The following is a 19,619-nucleotide window of genomic DNA, read 5'->3' on the forward strand; positions in this document are numbered from 1 at the left end:
AGATTTGGTGGGGGCCGCTCATTGAAAATAAATTCATTTAAAAAACTAGCGTCATTTGTATTGTTGACCTATTTCTACCATATAGAGCAGGTTTCGTTCAACTTCGACCCCTCTGTCACATGGTACTATTTTTTGTGTCATATATTTTGTGCGTGATAGGCTGCCACGGCGCAGTGATTCTGGACACAAACATTAGTAGCCTACCATGTGATATAACATGTGACAGCGGTGGCCTAGTGGTTAGAGGGGCGGCCTTGATACCGGAAGGTCCCTAGTTCGATTCCCCAATTCATCACATTAATCATGAATCACCGCTGAATAGCCCTTGAGCAAGGCTTCCATGCAGGGTCCGGCTGGAAACAAGCTTCGTGCTTAGTCCGACACCCTGGGTAAACAACAAACTTTGCTTTTGCTTTGCTTTGCTTTGCTTTGCTTTGCTTTACCATAACTCTGACCACGGGACTCGGGCAATTTGCAACCACTACATTAATGGTAAGTATTTCCTACAGAAAATACTCAAAAAATCTGAACTAAACCTTTAACCACTTCAGCCCTACACATTTCGGCCATTTGAAAACAGCCGATCTACAAGCTCACAATGCATTGCTGTTGAATAATAATAATATACGGGTAATAATAATGATAATAATAATAATAATAACTTTACTTATATAACTTTATTTATATAGCACTTCTCTAGACATGAGTCACAAAGTGCTGCACAGAGACATAGGACAGAATGCACAACAAACAAGAATTACACAAAGATAATCAGCAAGTGAAAATAAAATGAGCTAATATAAGGAAACAAGAAATAACCATGAGCAAAATATAATGAAACAAAGAAAAGATTATTTACAATAATAATAATAATATCTAAAATGTATATGGTGTTTTTCTAAGTAGGCTACCCATAGACGCTTTACATGGGGGGGGGGGGGGGTGAGAGGAGAAAACTACCAAAGAAAATCAACTTTATTAACACTTCTTCCTTCAGCCCACGTTTCTAAAACAGCGACCCCTGGCGGCCACCGAATTCGACAGGCCCACCAAGGCGGGTGTAACAGCGGGTGTGAGAACAGTGCTGCAGTCCAACAGAGAAGACCCGTTCACTGCGGCTGTCTGCTCCGTCCGTTCACCACCAGACTAAACCAAAGAGACGCCTTCTTTTTTTTCTAAACACCCTGTTTAACCTTAAAAAAAAAGGAAAGAAAGAAAAAAAACCTTGCAGAGTTATAGCCTCAAACCATAGATTTATAAACCTGTTTTATAATATTTTTTTATTATAAAATAACGGCTGCTTTTTTTCTTCTCCTTGCGGAAAGCCGGGTGGACTTTCTCTCTATTTCTAACATGGAGCGCGTAGTGTGTGTGTCTCTGCTGCTGCTGTCTGTGCTGGCAGTGAAAGGTAAGCCTGGGTGTTCTTTTGTTGGCTTTCACATGGCATGGCATGGCATGGCTATAGGACTATTATGGGATGGATGGCAGATACATGCACCGGCGTTTCTGTGTTGTTGACGCCGCCGGGGCCGGGTGGCGTGTGTGTGTGTGTGTGTGTGTGTGTGTGTGTGTGTGTGTGTGTGTGTGTGTGTGTGTGTGTGTGTGTGTGTGTGTGTGTGTGTGTGTGTGTGTGTGTGTGTGTGTGTGTGTTGCAAAAAAGAAAAGGCAAAAGGCCGGCGTGGCGTGCGGTCAGACCGTTATTAAGGTGTTATTACAGCACAGCGGCGGAACACAGCTGTTTAAATAGAGAAAACCCTCTCTGGTCTCTGCCATATAGTCTGCAGTCTGTCTGCACTCTGCACCGTTTAAAAGCGTTTTGTCACTGTTCATCTAAACTCTGAGATTTGGTTTCTTTTGTGCACACTCTCAAGAGTTATAAATGGCTAAATTATCACTGTGGTTTTACTTTTAATATAACCTTTTTTTTCCCCCTTTTCTTTTTTTCTACCAATTAACCTTCAGTTTTAGGGCAGGGCACAATAGGGACCAAATGGAATATTGCCATATATATATATATCGATGTCGATATTGTGACCATATTGCAGTGATGACTATTGGTGCTTTTGTAAAAAAAAAAAGTATATATATTTATATATTTACACAATGGGATTTATTATTAATAATAATTACCCGTAATGTAATAAATAAGTGGCTAAATCAGGCAAATAATTTTAAGACAAATAATAGCCAGAAACACAAGGTGTAAGTTCAGATCATTTCACCATAGCCCAGCTTTTAAAAGAAGGAAAAGACAATACATAATAATATTATATTAGCTTATCATATCCCAAATCCCAGGCAATATTGAAATAATATTGATTTACAGGCCAGCCCATGTGGCTTCATGTTCAATGTCGAATAAAAAGGTGTGTGTTTATGGCCATAGGATGAGACAAAGGAATGGTAGTGATGGAGACAGAAAGCGTAGATAAATGGATTTAAATCCAGGCTTGTTGGTTGGATGTGTGAGGATGGTTTTAGCAGTCTGGTCACATCATTTGCCGGTAACGGAACATGGTGTACCATGCAGGGAGCTGCATCCTGTGTAGGATCACACTTATATGCATCCTGTGGGACACACACATGTACATCTTTATTATGCATCAAGGTTATTTTAAGAACCATACCATGTGAACGCTTCTTAGCAGTGGTTCTCAAACGTTTTTATGTCAAGGACCCCCAAATGAATTTGGCTAGGGACCCCCATCTTAAAATATCGTGTGAGTGACCTCCCATAAAAGATTTTTGTTAAAAAAAAATATCTGAAAATATCTGATCTATAAGCTCACGGTGCGTGAGCTTATAGATCAGATATTTTAGTCAAATATAGCCGATCATTGGTTAAATTGTTTAAACTTGATTTTGAAGCTATATTAACTCATTTTGCATGGATGGGGACCACGTGGAACCCTCTCGGGGGGTCCCCGGACCCCACTTTGAGAACCACTGCGATTCCCGGTCCCCTCCTTTCCCCCCTTACACCCGATCTACAGAGATACGCCCATAATGGAGGATGTGGGACATGTTCTTGTGAAACCCCTTGAACCCCATCAGCATCTCTCTCTATTCTGGGTGGAGCGTTCGCTCAAAGCGAGCAGGTTGAGACGCGTCATGCTCGCTTGTAGATCTGCAATGCAACTCAGGTCCATTTTGACTAAGATTAGAGGTTAAACGTGGTTAAACCGATCATGATATCCATGTGCGTGTCCACGTGGATTTATGAGACACATTGCAGTTAATGAAGCGTACAGTATATTGCGATGGAGGAAAAAAGCACGTTGCGATTTATGAAACACGTTGCAGTGAGTCAATGTTTGAGACTCAATTTTGTAGCCGATTGTGTCAAAAAAATGATGTACTGCTTAGTGGGGAGTGCGCATGTACACACACACACACACACACACACACACACACACACACACACACACACACACACACACACAGAGTAGGTCAGTGGCAGTCTCATTAGAGACACCCCCTCCTCTCCCCCTCTCGAGACAGGTGCCCATTCACACCCCGAGGGTGCCAGTCTGCCACACACACACACACGCACACACACACACACACGCACACACACACACGCACGCACGCGTGCGCGCGCGCACGCACGCACGCGTGCGCGCGCGCACGCACGCACGCATGCACGTACACGCATGCACATGCACATGCACAGGCCTAATCCTGAACCATGCAAGCTTCTTTTTAAAATGTATTCTATTGTGTGTGTGTTTCTTTGTGCGTCTGTCTTCTCTGTCTATTATCAGAGCTGAACTGTAGAAAATTGATTCAGAGCGAAGCAGGCCTGATATACTGCAAGATCTGGAGGAGAGGGGGAGAGAGAGAGAGAGAGAGAGAGAGAGAGAGAGAGAGAGAGAGAAACAGAGAGAGAGAGAGGAACAGAGAGAGAGAGAGAGAGAGAGGGGAGAGGGAGGGAGAGAGAGAGAGAGAGAGAGAGAGAGAGAGGGAGAGAGGGAGGGAGAGAGAGAGAGAGAGAGAGAGAGAGAGAGAGAGAGAGAGAGGGGGGGCAGAGAGAAACAGAGACAGACAGACAGACAGACAGACAGACAGACAGACAGACAGACAGACAGACAGACAGACAGTGACACCCTGAAAAATATTTTTGAGACGCTTCATTGAGAACCATTTCCTTATTCAATGCATCTCTTGATTTGGTCTCAGTCTCACTGATGGAAAGTACTTTACTGTAAGTACATACATGAGTGATGTCACAGTGAGTGATGTCACATGAGTGATGTCACATGAGTGATGTCACATGAGTGATGTCACAGTGAGTGATGTCACGTGAGTGATGTCACAGTGAGTGATGTCACATGAGTGATGTCACAGTGAGTGATGTCACAGTGAGTGATGTCACATGAGTGATGTCACATGAGTGATGTCACAGATGAGTGATGTCACAGTGAGTGATGTCACAGTGAGTGATGTCACAGTTTAGTGGAGTGGAACAATAATAATACTAATAATGTATTATTGCCTTCATTATTAAATGATTTGATTTTGTAACACACGTTGTTAACAGTGTGTGGGCCCTGGGTAGCCAACCCGGCCTGATCTGTGCTCTAGTTTCTACTCTTATCGTCAGGACATTGGCTGCCTGTGTGCGTGTGTGTGCGTGTGTGTGCGCGTGTGTGCGCGTGTGTGCGCGTGTGTGTGTGCGCGTGTGTGTGTGTGTGTGTGTGTGTGTGTGTGTGTGTGTGCGCCTTTCCAGGCAACAGTTCAGTTGGCAAAGAATTAACCAATATGTTTCAAGGCTTCACTGCTTGTGTTTTGACTCATCTTCAGAGTAAACAGCACAGCTAGTCAAAGCACAGAGCACGTGTGTGTGTGTGTGTGTGTGTGTGTGTGTGTGTGTGTGTGTGTGTGTGTGTGTGTGTGTGTGTGTGTGTGTGTGTGTGTGTGTGTGTGTGTGTGTGAGTGTGACTCCCCAGGCTGGGGATAGGATTTGACGTTCGATTTAAGTTTTTGTTGGAGTTAGGCCTGATTTATACTTTGTTGCGTGTCACAAACCGAAAATAGTAGATCTACAAGCTACTGGCAGACAAAGGTTGAAGAATTACAAAGAAAATAACAAAGAAAATGACCCAAAAAAAAAACACTAATCTTCTCTCATAATTGAAAGAAACTTTGAATAATTTTGAACATTTTGAATGCAAATGTTCTCTTATGGGGGTCCTTAGCACAACATATTTTCAGATGGGGTCCACGGCCAAATACATTTAGGGGTCCTTGACATGAGAAAGGTTGAGACTCACTGGTGTAGAGATCAGAGATGAGAGGATCAGAACACATACTAAGCATATCTTGATGGTAGCATTCTCTGCTAATCATTATTGTGCTTGTCCCATTGTTTGTGTATTATTTGTATGGGGGGGGGTACACAATATGGTGTTTGTCATGTTGACCAGCAGAGTGTTGTTCTACACCACCGTTCCCCAAACTGTGGGTCGAGGACCAATTTCTATGGGTCACAAGTAAATATCCCTTTATTTTCAGTTTCCTACATATTTGTTTGTAATTATTATTTCAAAACATCACCCAAAAAAATAAGTAATTGAAAAGAAGGTCATAAATAAATGAAGAAATCATGGAAATTCCATGAATTAGAAGGAAAAAAAGAAACTTGAAATCACTAGTTTGGGTTTCTGGTAGACATCAGATTTCTCTTCTGGGTCTCAAGCTAAAACGTTTGGGGATCACTGGTCTAGACAATGTAGAAAAAATGGATCAAAGGAAAAGTAGGTGTGGTCTAAAGCACGCACACACGCGGGGGCAAACACACACACATGGCGAGACAGCGCTTGCACACAGACGCATGCAATCCCACTAATTCATTCACTCACAGACAATCTTTAATTAGCAGTATTTGTAACACCCATGGGTGTGATTTGCTTCAAGTGGCGCCAGTGGAGAAGAACTTTGCACATCTTTACTACTTTTCACATTATGTACGGTACATTAATCCTTATTCATTGAATTTATATTTGCACAGCGTCATTTGCATAGTATATTTTTCACAGTAAAGAAAGGCACAGTCACGATTTTAGTTGTTTGTGCAATACATTGATTGAAGGGCACGTGCAATACTAGGAATATGTTTCAGTGTAATATAGACTAAGTGCAACATATAATGTGATGTTTGTTTGATTGTGGAGTGTTTGACTTACCTTTTGCTATTCTGTCTTCCAGTGTTATTGGGCTGGACCACTAGTATAGATTGGCAGAGGGGGGTTGTGATTTGGGAGTTGTGATGTGCTTTTGTAGTTGCTAGAATATTTATGTTGTATTGTGAAGAAGGAATCGTTACTTGTGAAGTTCATGGAGTTTTAACATCATTTTATGAGGGTTAAAGTTGTATTTTTGTTTTGTGTATGTTCTTTAATATACCCTTTGACATGGTGGACTCCAGACTAATTACCTTCAGCTGAGGATAAAATACTGCCAGTATCAAACAGACTTAAGCTGGTGGTAGGGAATTAGAAAAGAGCTGGGCACCACCATGGCACCCGTTTTGGAGCTGCTGTCTATTTGTCATCGGTTTGTTTGTAAGCTTTGTGTTGGTGAATTAAGGCTTTTTGGTTGCAACGTACCAGTGCAAGACTCCCCTGTCTTTGGTGTTTCTCCCAGGTGGGCGTGGTTGTATGCCTATCCCTAACCCTATTCCTAACCTTAACCTCACAAAAACTATGCCTAACCCTAACCGTAACCGTAAACTTAACCTCACTAAAACTATGCCTAACCTTAAACCTAACCTTAACCCTGAACTTAACGTCACTAAAACTATGCCTAACCTTAAACCTAACCTTAAGCCTAACCGTAACATCACAGAAACTATCCCTATAAGCCCAACCTCAAAACCACGCCCACCTGGGCGAAACACCGGGAAAAGAGAGAGTCCGGTATACCAGCGCCTCTGTACTGTACCAAGCCCCCAGAACCGAGAGGGAGCAGTGAAGCGCACATGGACATGCTGGCCAATGTCCAGTGCGCAAAACGCGTCACATAGGCCCCAAATAGGCCCCGCCCGTCACATTCCCCAACCCGGAAGAAGGGGTGAAAAGGGGTTATCGCTGGGTGAGCGACTCCATACAAGTGGATGGGCGTGGATTTCCGGTGCCCTCGCTATTATTTTTAACTAATGGGATCATTCTCACAAGTGTTTTGCATTTTTTCCAATACTTTCCTCCTCTACAAAACAAGTTACTACTACTACTACTATTGTGTGACTTTCTGACACACAATATAGTGTGAGCAGCTTGCTGCTCCTGTAATCCTCCCACACACACAACGTTAGCATGGTGGAGCAACATCCAGTAAATACTAGCGGTGCTGTGAGCGTGTGTGAGAGACCTGTGGGAGTGGATGTGGGTCAGTAGAGTAAAGTTCTTGAATGATCCGGCTGTGTCTCTGCAGTGTTATGCATAAAACTCTCCTGAACATTGTACAAATAAGCATTTAGCATAATGATGATGTTATTACGGTCACAGAACAAGGTTATTACAGTTTTGGCATTAGTTTTTGATTAGTTTCTATTTTTATTTCTGGGTAAGTCGGATCATAATAAACCGTTTATCCTCTGAAGTTGTCGTCTATTTTCACATAAAGTAACGAGTAACGTGGGCCATTCAAATGTCAGTAGCTGTAACGGCGTTACCGAACTGGATAAATGTCGGATAAAGTACTATAGTTTTAGTTTAGTTTTTATTTGTTTTATATGGGGTAGTCAACAAGGTCAGAAATATATCAGAAATAGCGGTTTACAAAAATAGCAGACCTACAAGCTCACAACGCATCACATCGTGACGCCTTGTGAGCTTGTAGATCTACTTGTAGATTTATTTCTCTGAAGAGTTTTGGGAAAAAAACGAAACTACGGACATTTTGTCTATGATTGTTATTTTTAATCAGTATGTATTGTAAACACAATACAGTTTCAGTTATTTATCGTTTTTGTAAAGCCTCAATTTCATTTTTCCTTTCAGGAAACTAAAATGTTGTTTCTTTAGTTGTAGTTATTTGTTTAGTCTTAGTTAACATAATAACCCTACAGCAGAAAGCCTGGTTAGGTGATCTCACAGTGTGTTATTAAAGCACTCATGTAGAGACAGAGAGAGTGACGTGATGCGCTGATGAAATACATAAGCTCTATGATGAGTGTGTGTGTGTGTGTGTGTGTGTGTGTGTGTGTGTGTGTGTGTGTGTGTGTGTGTGTGTGTGTGTGTGTGTGTGTGTGTGTGTGTGTGTGTGTGTGTGTGTGTGTGTGTGTGTGTGTGTGTGTGTGTGTGTGTGTGTGTGTGTCTGAGAGAGAGAGAGAGAGAGAAACATAAGCTCTATGATTATGTGTGCGTGACACCACCCACTACCTGCTCATTTCTGCTGTCTGAGGACTACTACATTGTACTTGAACTATCCTGAGTAGTAGTACTAAGTAGTAATAAAATTATCAGAAATTGATTTCCCAAAAATAGTCTCCTTGTTGAATTTGTACGGTGAAACTGCTCTCAAAGTCACTCTTTTTTAGCACATTAATGAACACAAAACAAGGCTGATTCAGAATCAGAATCCGCTGTGTGCTGTGACATCACAGGGTTTTTCTCATGTGTGTTCCATAGTTTTGTAGGATTCCGTGAGAAGAGAGAGGATAACGGTGTGATTCAGAGAAATAGGGAGTACTATTAGTGTAGGTAAAGAAAGAAGAGTAAAACGTTACTAGAAAAAGAACTAGCAGAGAGCGCACATAGGAGCTGCCTTTACCCTCTATTGATTTGTCGCCACTATATAACATTAAAAAAAAACAGTAGGGAATAATTTTCAAAGGAAAATGTGACTTTGAGAGTTGTTTCACCGTACAATGTATAAGTCAACGAGGAACTATTGAAGAAGACTAGATTTTCAGTCCGCTTCGCAGCCTTCAAATCTAGTCCCATAGGCAAGGCAAGGCAGTTTTATTTGTACAGCACATTTCAACATTTTCAATGTGCTTTACACAGAACATCAAGCAAAGGAAACACAGTTATACAATGACATTATAGGATGCATTAAACAAAGGAAGTAAACAATAACGGATACAGTTACAGTACAGAAGAGAAATAAACTGATTTTACTTTGATGTCAATACTCTCTTCATTCCTCTCTCTCTGTCTCTCTCTCTGTCTCTCTCTCTCTCTCTCTCTCTCTCTCTCTCTCTCTCTCTCTCTCTCTCTCTATCTCTCTCTCTCTCTCTCTCTGCTGTAGTTGCTTCTCAGGACTTTGATCTGGCTGACGCCGTCGCCACTGATGACGATGTCTCAACCAACCCACGTAAGAACACACACGCACACACACACACACGCACGCACGCACGCACGCACACACACACAAACAGCAAATTGACAACAAATTTTGATTCAGTTTTAGTCATATTTTAGTCTTTAGTTAGTTAGTAGTTAGTTTTTGTCTAGTTTTAGTTGAATAATTATCATAAGATTATAGTCGACTAAATCTACAGTTGATTTAGTCGACTAAAATGTATTTGGCGGGGCCTTGATGGCGTCATAATGGCTGATTTTACACTTGATTGCATGCTGAAAATAACAGATCTACAAGATCAAGAGCCCATCACCCGAGTGCAACCAAGCATAAAATGACTTGTCTTTCAGTTCTACTGGATCTCTTCTCCACTAGACCCTCACTAACATTTAGTCTAGTTTTTATTTGCTGATGAAATGTTCAATACACTTAGTCTTAATTTTAGTAATTATAGCTTAGTTTTTATTTAGTTTTTGTCAGTGAAAAAAGGTAGTTTTAGTCATCATAGCTTATAGTTTTTATTTAGTTCTCGTCAGTGAAAAAAGGTAGTCGACAAACATTTTTCGTCATAGTTTTAGTCGGCGAAATGAACACAGGCGCGCACGCACAGACAGTAATGAACACCAACAGCTAAAGAATAAATGTTTTGATGTGTTGTTGTGTCTCTCTGTCTCTCTGCAGCATCCACACCTCCATCAAAGCCAGTCGCGCCTCAAGGAGGCATTGGAGGAGGAGGTAACTGGAGTAATATAACAGTTCATCATACTAATCCATTTAATTGATGATTTAAAAAAGTAATTGATATTGTTTAATGAAATAAGCGACTAATAATTGACCCCTATTTTGTGCTATTTCGATCAGAAAATGTTAAAACGTTTCAGAAAATAGTGCAAATAGCTTGTAGCTCTGCATAAAGATCTGCACAAAGCCATTTTAATGACAAAGTATAAAATAATGTAATCAATTTGTTTTAAAAATGAAAAAAAAGTGTGCTTCTCAATTAGTTTGTTAAAACGTAATCGATGGAATAATTGAATAGAAAATGTATCGTTGCAGCCCTGTAATATAGAGTTTATAATTGACATTGTGTTTATATCATGTTCATTGTGTTTTTCTTTTGCAGATCTAGACTTGAGTGACGCCTTTGATTTTGGTGATGTCATCACCACCAAAGCCCCGCCCAAAGTGGTTCCCAAGGCAACCAACGCCCCGATCAAACCCAAACCCAAACCAGGTACATGAAGGCAAAAAAGTGATCCGATTTATTTTTTTACTTACATAAAAAGTAGCAATACCACAATGTAGAAACACTCTGTTACGAGCTTAAAAAGGCCTGTAATTCAAAATCTTACTTGAGTAAAAGTACAAATGGCACAAATTACGTCTTGGGGTTTGTGAATGGCATTTCGCCGACATTCCAGTGTGGGCGGGGTTATCGGGACGAAGTGAAATTACGTGACGAGGGCGGGGCTACCGGAAACATCAGATGTTTGCTGATTGGTCAGAGGTTGTCCCGTGGTAGTACTGTACTGTAGTACTGCTTTAGAGTGAGAGTGTGTTGATAGTAGGGACGGGACCATATGAAAATTACATGTCACGATTATTGTGGCAAAAATAAGTGCGATGAGCGATATTATCGCGGTAATCAAGATATGCTTAAAACTTAAAATGCCACCCCCAGGTCTGCTTTATCACATATCGTTGCTGTCCGGCAGAAACCAACTAACTCAAATTTTCCGCTTTTGCTTTTTTCCCCCCCATAAATCAGTGCTATTGAACACCCTTTACGCCTGTGTGTTGATAAAAACAAAATTGAACTAATGAAAAGTATTAAAAAGCGCTTCTGAAAAAAAAACAGCTAACTCCATTGGATCCTCAAACTGTCAGCTAAACCAGCTAACTCCACCAAAGGGGGGGGGGAGTTAGCTGGACCCTGACTCCAGGCTCCACCCCTTTTGACCTCCAACCTCATTGTGTCTCTCAGAAGGTCCATTCAGCTGTTCTTGTCAATGATGAACAAAACCTCCTAACTCCTAAAACCTCCTAACACTTTTTGTTTTGTTTTTGTCCTTTCCTGAAAAATGAACGTTTGGAGTTAACTGGTTTCTGCCGGACAGCAGAGATATACTTAAAGTAATGCTAGGTAACTTTTTCAATAAAACTAAAGTGAAATTGTATATCTTTTGTGAGTGGCAAATGTTTCACAACACCCACTCCATGAATTTCACCCCCGAAAGCCTTTTATTTATATATTTTCTATTGAACAGTGTCGGGGGGGACTTTCCCGCGAAAATGACGTCATCTGGCCGGAAAACGGAAGCGGAAATGCACCGGTTTTCTGTTTGGCCAGGAACTACCGCACCGGTTTCCTGTTTGGCCAGGAACTACCGCGCTAATAACAAAAAGGAAACTCACGCTGATTTTAAGAGATTGTATGATTTGAAGAACGAAAAACAACAGAAAAAGAAAACTCAGCTCACGGTAAAGCTCCACTGGCTAAGAGAAACGATCCACAGATCGTATAAAACAATTAAAAGAACGCTTTTTGAAACGCTTCCGTCTTCCGGTGAAAACAAATGGAATTCTGGGTAACAGAGGAATAAACGAACGGCCTGCAGTGACGGTAATGACCAGCAGAGGCTGCTAAAAATCGCTATTTGTGAACCTGCACTGTATAACTTTAAGTGGTACTGAATTTGCAACTGAACAAAAGCTAACTCATCCTAGTGTATGACGGAGAACAATTTCACGATAAATTAAAATCTCTGCGATACGATTATTGTGAGCGTTCTTTTATCACGATAAATGATGATAACGACTATCGTTCCATCCATAGATGATTGTGATACAAACGTGTGTGTGTGTGTGTATGTATCCTAACTCCGTACTAACCCCACTACCAGATGAAAGTCTCTTCCCCTCCATGCGTCCAGAGCTGCTGCCCCCCCGCTCCTCCTCCTCCCAGTCCCCCCCCATCGCAAGAGCTCCCCCTAGAGGCCGCCTGCCCGGTCGGTACCCGCTCAAAGCCAATATAACCATTCTTCTCACCCTGTCCTTTTCATCATGTCTGCTATACGCGCCCAACCCCCATCCCCTCCATCGTTCTGTGTCAACGCCACTGGTGGAACAAGTACTCACACTCATTAACTTAAAGCTGTCTTATATTATTTTATTTTGTGAATAAAATGCTATTTATGTATGTTGTACGTATACAGTATAATCGTTACAATCGGGGTGGTTGTATTTGGTCTCCCTGCTCTTCTATCTATTGAGAGTTGAGACGTTTAGATCCTCTGTCTAGGTTTGACACGACCTATGACACACAATCCTGTTTCCACCACTGGTCAATGCCTGCTCACGTTTGTCGCAAAGTTGTCGTCGGCAAACAACGACATCAAAAACATTGTTTGGAGATGATTTGTTTTACATCAAAACAGAGAATACATAATGTATTTTTGCCACACTATATTATTTAGTATTGTAAGTAGGGCAAAAAATGCCTTATGTATTTTGTTTATAAAATGTCCATATTTGGAGTCCCAGGTAGCATCCACATTTAACCCCAAATTCAGTTAATTCATATTCTTGTATGTTTTTTCAGATTGATCAGATTTTAGATGACGGGTGCTACAAATGGACGTTGTTCATCTCAATCCACACAGCCATCCACCTACATGTGACATGTCATGTGACACACACAATATAGACGCGTGTTTTCTTGGCAACCATACAGTTATTAGACAAGTGGTTCTCAATGAGGGGTTCGGGGGCCCTGAGAGGTCCTTGGGGGGGTTTCCAGGGGGTCATAAAAAATATATATATTAAATTATTAAAAATGTTTGAGTATATTGGGCTGAGTTAAATCACGGATCAAATTTTACCCGCTAACACCAAAAGTGTCCCGAAAAAGGTTTCCCGGTTTTAATGGGTTTTATATATAGCATCAAAATAGCGGGTTCAATTTGCATCAAAATAGCATCAAAATAACTTGTACCACTTCAACCTTATTTCATACTTGACCATTTGAAGATAGCAGATCTGCAAGCTCACATCATGTCTTGATGCAACCCGTTGTAAGCTTGTAGATCTGCTATTTTCAACACATATGTTGAAATCTGAGATCTTGACAATTTTAGAAAAATTGTGAAAAAAAAACATTCAATCTCTTTTGGGGATCCCCTAGAACAACATATTTTGAGATGGGGGTCCACACGGCCAAATCCATGTTTGAAAATGTTTGAGAACCACTGGTCTATGTCACCTTTTTTTATTTCCGTATTTTTGCCCTGAAATGACGGCAGTGTTTTGACGTTTTGACCTCTAACAGCCAGTGATGACTTTGACCTCGCCGATGCTCTGGACCCAAACAACGACGTAGGAGGAAAGGACAAGAACAAAGGACAGGGAGGTCGGTGGAACCCAGAGACATTTTGAGAAACAAATGTCTATTTAAAGGATCACAACATCACCCATTTTCAAACCTTTCTTCATATGATTGGTCCTTCACTAATGCTCATTTCTGTCTATACTCTGCCTGTGTCTCAGAGGAGGGCTGTGGACGGTTCAGAAACACACCTATCATCCACAAAATCTTTTTTTTTTAAACCAAATCTGCCCACCGATGATGTCACTGGTAGTCAGGTTTCGGAACTGTCCACACAGCCCTCCTCTGAGACACGGCCCGAGTAGACAAAAATGGTACCATATTCTAATGAGCATTATAGTGAGGAAGACCAATTATACGATGAAGATAAGTTGAAAATGGGTGAAGTGGTCCTTTAATTTGATTAAAATGTACTTCGTTATCCATACAACTCTGAAAATGGGCGTCTGCAGCAAAAGAGGGCGGGGTTCTGACGTAGCCCTGTTGAGTAGGTGTTAACGTCATTTCGTATGATTTACCAGACAAAGAGGCTGGTGGTACGCGGGGCGACGGACCCCCCAACACAAGAGAAGGCGGGGGTAAGATGACGAACCCTCGACCTCTTGACTGGCTGGTCTTACTAATGTTTCTTGCTGCATGTCCACTTCTGTCCACTCTCACAACATACGGGGAAGGTTTCCCCTTCTCACAAGCTGGTGTAGCTTATGGTCAGTGGCGTGCACAGACATTTTGAGGGGCAGGTGCTCAAGTAAATTATACTTTTTTTTGTTTACTTGGTCTGCTCTTTTCTCCCTATACACCTATACCTCTTTGCCAAAAATAGCCGATCTACAAGCCCACAACGCCTCGCAGCGCGAGGCGTTGTGAGCTTGTAGATCTGCTATTTTTGGCTAAAGTTCTCCTCAGAAAAGGGATGCTAGGTTTCGAGTGGTTATGGTAAAAAGAGAAATCCTATCACATAAAGATTTGGCGGACCCCCTTTACTAGCTCTGAGGACCCACTAGGGGTCCCGGACCCCCTGTTGAAGACCCCTGCTGTAAACTGGAAAAAAAAATGAAAAAAAAACGTTTTTTTTTATTTTTTTCAAAAGGGCACTTCTGGTCAAGAGGGCAAAGGGCAGGTGCTCTAGCACCACCTAGAGTCTATCTGTGCACGTCCCTGCTTATGGTATAAAAAAAAAAAGCATTGTTTCGGCTCAAATGGAATCCTAGTGTTTCTAGGGCAACTGGTTCCCAAACATTTTCTCTCGGGGGCCCAAAAGAGAAAATAAGCTGTCTTCCTGGGACCCAAAATAGTGAAAATAGCAGATCTACCAGCTCACAACGCGTCGCATACCGATGTGTAATTATCCCTCTCCTTTGGCAGGGATAACAAAAATAGCAGTTTAAGAATATAATTTTCTTTTCTTTTTTTTTAAATTATCCCACGATTTTGTAACCCATTCTTTCACCCAGTGCCAATGCCTAAGCTTGTAATCCTGGGCGCTACTCTCCCTCTGCCAGCCTGGGGAGAGCCCCGAAAAAAAGGTGAAAAAATACAAACATTTGACAAAAAAAACCCGCCTATTTTCTTTTATTCCCCTATACCCCAGTATCGTCTCTGTCGGGGGGAAACCTCATATTATGTCCAAAACTGTTACCGTTCAGGGTTCAAATTAAAAAATAGCAAAAGTAGCGGACCGGCAAGCTCATGCCTTGCAAATCTGCTACTTTGGTGCTTTTGTGTGACGCTTGTAGTATGCTCAAGTAGGGCGTTCATTTTATGGAAAAAAAAAAAAAAAAGTTAAAATATGGATAGAAGAGCTTTTCTTCCAATAGCAACGATATGAATCACGTGACAAATAAGATAACTTCCTGGCTGGGTGGGAGGGACATGAGGGGGGAGGGGGGTTTTGGGTGCGGCCTTAAGGTCCTTACATACCGGCGAATATAGCGAATGTACGCAAAATTCGGACTTGTTCCGAATAATTAAAAGACGCTTTTTCGCTTCGCTTTTTTCGCTCCATGTACGGAGCCATTGACCTTATAAGGTTTTTAAAAAAAACGCATTATTCGCACGAAAAAATCGCCCCGGTGTGTAAGGACCTTTACCCTCTTCAGCACCCCTATACCAGCTCTGCTGATGACCATGGGACTGGAATGACAATGCACTTGTTGTTGTGAGAGTGTGCTCTATGTGTGCTCTGAGGACCGGTTCAATTCTCCCTGGTCGGTGGCGGTGTCTTTGTGTGCTTTCTTGGCTCTGCACTAAAACCTCATTTATACCCTGTAGTGTCCACAGTTCTCCTGGCTGAACCTCAGTGCTTTACAAAGCTGTTTTATTTTCAGCAAGCATGTGGACGGAGAATGAATCAAAGGGACACTTTGCCAGAGTTTCAACCTAAATCCCATTGTTCTGATGTATTGTCCCTTTTTTTTTGCCTTTACAGTGGAAATAGACATGGAATATGGAGACAGAATAGGGGGAAAAGTAGAACAAAAGAGTAGGGGGAGTGACACACAGCGGCAGGGAATGAATACAGGGACTCACTGTCAGGCTTCAGAGACTATGTGGGACACGCCCTAAAAACGCTATCAGGTCGCCCCCCACGAGCCACGCCCTATTGTTTCTTCTGTGCATTTCTACACAAAATGCAGTGGTGGAAGAAGTACTCTGATATTTTACTTAAGTAAAAGTAGCAATACCACAATAAAACAAATACCCTGTACACAAGTAAAAAAGGCCTGTGTTCAAAATGTTACTTGAGAAAAATTACAAAAGCATTGGCATCGAAATATACTTAAAGTACCAAAAGTAAAAGTACTAATGTTTGAAAATAGCCTATGTATAAAATAGGGTTAAAGTGGTTAATGTATGTTTTATAATAATATAGTAATTTATATCTGCAAAGTAACTAGTTTTCACATAATTGTAGTGGAGTAAAAGTACAATATTTGCCTCTGAGATGTAGTGGAGTAGGAGTAAAAGTATTGCAAATGGGAAATACTCTAGTAAAGTCAAAATATAAAATTGTACTTAAGTGCAGTGTACATGAACTTAGTTACTTTCCACCACTGACAAAATGTTAACGTCCCAAAACGATGACATCAGACGAATCATGGATTCTGTAACGCCTGATGACGAGATGACATCATCCTTTTGGTGATGTCATCATTTAGTGGAGAAATGCACAGAATTTATAGGGTTTTTATTTTTTTCTCGTCATACGTTTGCCCATTCAATCCGAGGAAAGCATCTATGTCATTTTTAGATGTTAGCTACATATATATAGAACACAAGTTTTCCAGAGAACTGTTTATAGAGATTTATAGAATCGGTTTCAGGTCTAAATGGGTTAGAACAATGGTATTTGTGTTGGAAATTGGTGAAGTAAGCCTTTAAGCTTAAACTCTTTGCTGTTTCTACAATCACGTCTTCTTATTTCTAGTCTCTCTTTCCTTACGCTCTAGCTGAAGCAGCCTTGGACTCTGACACACAATGTGTTTTAAATCCAGTGGTTCTCCTCCAGACTGTCAGACTGGAGGATGAAACACATAAGTGTGTGTCAGTGTCCAAGAAGATCACATGACTTCCTACTGATCCCTGTTGCTTCTGTTACCATGGTTACTCCCCTAGGGAGGTGTGCTTTCACACACAAACCGTTCCCTAATGTAACACACCTGCGCGCGCGCGCGTGCGTGTGTGTGCGTGTGTGTGTGTGTGTGTGTGTGTGTGTGTGTGTGTGTGTGTGTGCGTGTGTGGTACATGCATGTGTCAGTTAACACACTAACAGGCAAGGCGTGTGTGCGTGTGTGCATGTGTGCGTGTGTGTGCGCGCGCGCGTGTGTGTGTGTGTGTGTGTGTGTGTGTGTGTGTGTGTGTGTGTGTGTGTGTGTGTGTGTGTGTGTGTGTGCGCGCGCATGCGTCCGTGCGTGCGTAATGATGCCATCTTCTGTAGCTGGGGTGCTGACTGTCTTTGATGATGTCATCTTCTGCGGCTGGTGTTGATGATGTCATCGTCTGTGGTGCTTGTGTATTGATGATGATGGTGTGTCTCTGAGTATGTATATACTGTATATATTATTATGTACTTATACAGAGACAAAAGGAGTGCGGACCAATTTATTATTAACTAATTGAATGTGTGTGTCAATGTGTGTGTGTGAATGGGTGAATATGTGTGTGAGGGAGGCGCTGTGTACTGTATAGCGCCTCCTAGTTACTCCCTGAGTGTGACGCAGCCTATCTGTCCTCTGTCTCGGCTCCCGGCTCCCCTCTCTCTCTCTCTCTCTCTCTCTCTCTCTCTCTCTCTCTCTCTCTCTCTCTCTCTCTCTCTCTCTCTCTCTCAGCCAGTGGTGGAAAAAGTACTAATTTTTTTTACTTAAGTAAAAGTATCAATACTGCAATATAGAAGTACTCCATTAGAAGTAATAGCCCGGAATAAAACATTTACTTGAGTAAAAGTACAAAAGTATTGGTATCAAAATGTACTTAAAGTACCAAAAGTAAAAGTGCTAAAATGTTTGAAAATAGCCGATCTACAAGCTTACAACGCGTCGCGAGCTTGTAGATCGGCTATTTTCAAATAGCCTATGTATAAAATAGGGCTAAAGTGGTTAATGTAATTATCTATATCTGAAACGTAACTAGTAACTAACGTTTTCAAATTATTGTAGTGGAGTAAAAGTACAATATTTGCCTCTGAGATGTAGTGGAGTAGAAGTAAAAGTATATAGACAATTGGAAATACTCCAGTAAAGTAAAACTGCCTCAAAATTGTGCTTAAGTACAGTACTGGAGTAAATGTAGTTAGTTACTTTCCACCACTGCTCCCAGCTGATCTGAATTCAGTTCACACGTTTGGACTGGAACACTGCAGAGGGCTCAGAGACATGATGCAGACACCCTGACAGCATGTGTCAAAGAAGTGACATGATTGTTTCTCTCCTCTCTCTCCCATGGTGCTTTTGGAGGAGCAGTGTGTGTGTGTGTGTGTGTGTGTGGTGGTGGTGGGTTGCCAGGTTCTGTCCGTGCTCACGCTGCTAATCCCCCCCCCCCTTCCTTTTCAGGTTCCTTCTCTGACGACGACCTGGCCAACGTCGGCAAAGACGACTCCTACAAACCCGACAAGGGCAAAGGTAAAAAAATAAAAAATAAATTAAACACGACTAATTTTATTTATTTATGTATTTATTCATTCATTCATTTTTGCATACCATGTTTTTTTCATTAAACAGTAAGAGCATAATATAAGCTGAACTCAGATGAGATGAGAGCCAGGATATGGCCAGGCTGCAGCTGCGGCTGTTAAAGCAGAACCAAGAGGAGAGACAGAGCACATTTTAATCCACTTTTAGCTGCTCTGCAACCCGGGCCAAAAGCTTTGCTGTATTAAGAGTTTCAGATGGATTTGGAAGGTCCTCCTCCTTACCCACAACAAAATGTTTAATGGACAAGGACCGACCTCATAACCGCTAACTCCATTGTCAGCTACAGTATAACAGAACACTGCATCATCACACTGTTGGTCTAATTGTGTTCCCAATAAAAGCAGAGAAAATATCTGTGACACAGACTGGATCAATTGCACCCAAAGCTATGGAACTCAATATGAGTTCCCTAGATATCTTCAAGAGAACGCTTACTTTAAGCCTTTAACTAGCTTTGCACTCGCTCTCGGCTGCACTTTTGTAACTGCACTCTGTCTCTATGTAGCCTGGTAAACCGTCCCTCCGGAAATCTCATTTCCATTTGATTTCAGCAGTGAGTCTGGCATGATCGCCCATTCTGCAATATTGGCTGTGGGCTGGAGTTGGGCGGGAGTAATACCGTTGACTGACAACCCCTTCAGCCAATGATCGTTGTTCCCCTCCAGCCAATCAGCAGACCTCCAGACTAATGTGACGCAACGGGACTTTTGAGACAGCCATGCCCAAAATAGGTTGCCTTA

The 19,619-nt window shown here is 41.7% G+C and overlaps 1 protein-coding gene across 2 annotated transcripts in view; it reads left to right on the top strand.

The window, feature by feature from the left end:
- The first annotated feature begins 1,108 nt into the window (after nucleotides 1-1,108).
- Nucleotides 1,109-19,619, top strand: part of cd99l2 (CD99 molecule-like 2) — a 25,422-nt gene continuing 6,911 nt past the window's right edge. Inside the window, exons 1-8 of one of the 2 annotated variants that reach the window (XM_084043663.1) lie at nucleotides 1,109-1,408; nucleotides 9,253-9,318; nucleotides 9,988-10,041; nucleotides 10,430-10,540; nucleotides 12,210-12,314; nucleotides 13,634-13,714; nucleotides 14,212-14,268; nucleotides 18,739-18,807. In XM_084043663.1, the coding sequence (XP_083899789.1) occupies nucleotides 1,354-1,408; nucleotides 9,253-9,318; nucleotides 9,988-10,041; nucleotides 10,430-10,540; nucleotides 12,210-12,314; nucleotides 13,634-13,714; nucleotides 14,212-14,268; nucleotides 18,739-18,807 (598 nt within the window). In that variant the 5' untranslated portion in view covers nucleotides 1,109-1,353. The remainder of the gene's footprint in view (nucleotides 1,409-9,252; nucleotides 9,319-9,987; nucleotides 10,042-10,429; nucleotides 10,541-12,209; nucleotides 12,315-13,633; nucleotides 13,715-14,211; nucleotides 14,269-18,738; nucleotides 18,808-19,619) is intronic. The other variant, XM_084043664.1, reaches the window with a different exon arrangement.

The sequence above is a fragment of the Gymnoscopelus microlampas genome (assembly GCF_963454915.1).
Source record: "Gymnoscopelus microlampas genome assembly, chromosome: 19".
Taxonomy (NCBI): domain Eukaryota; kingdom Metazoa; phylum Chordata; class Actinopteri; order Myctophiformes; family Myctophidae; genus Gymnoscopelus; species Gymnoscopelus microlampas.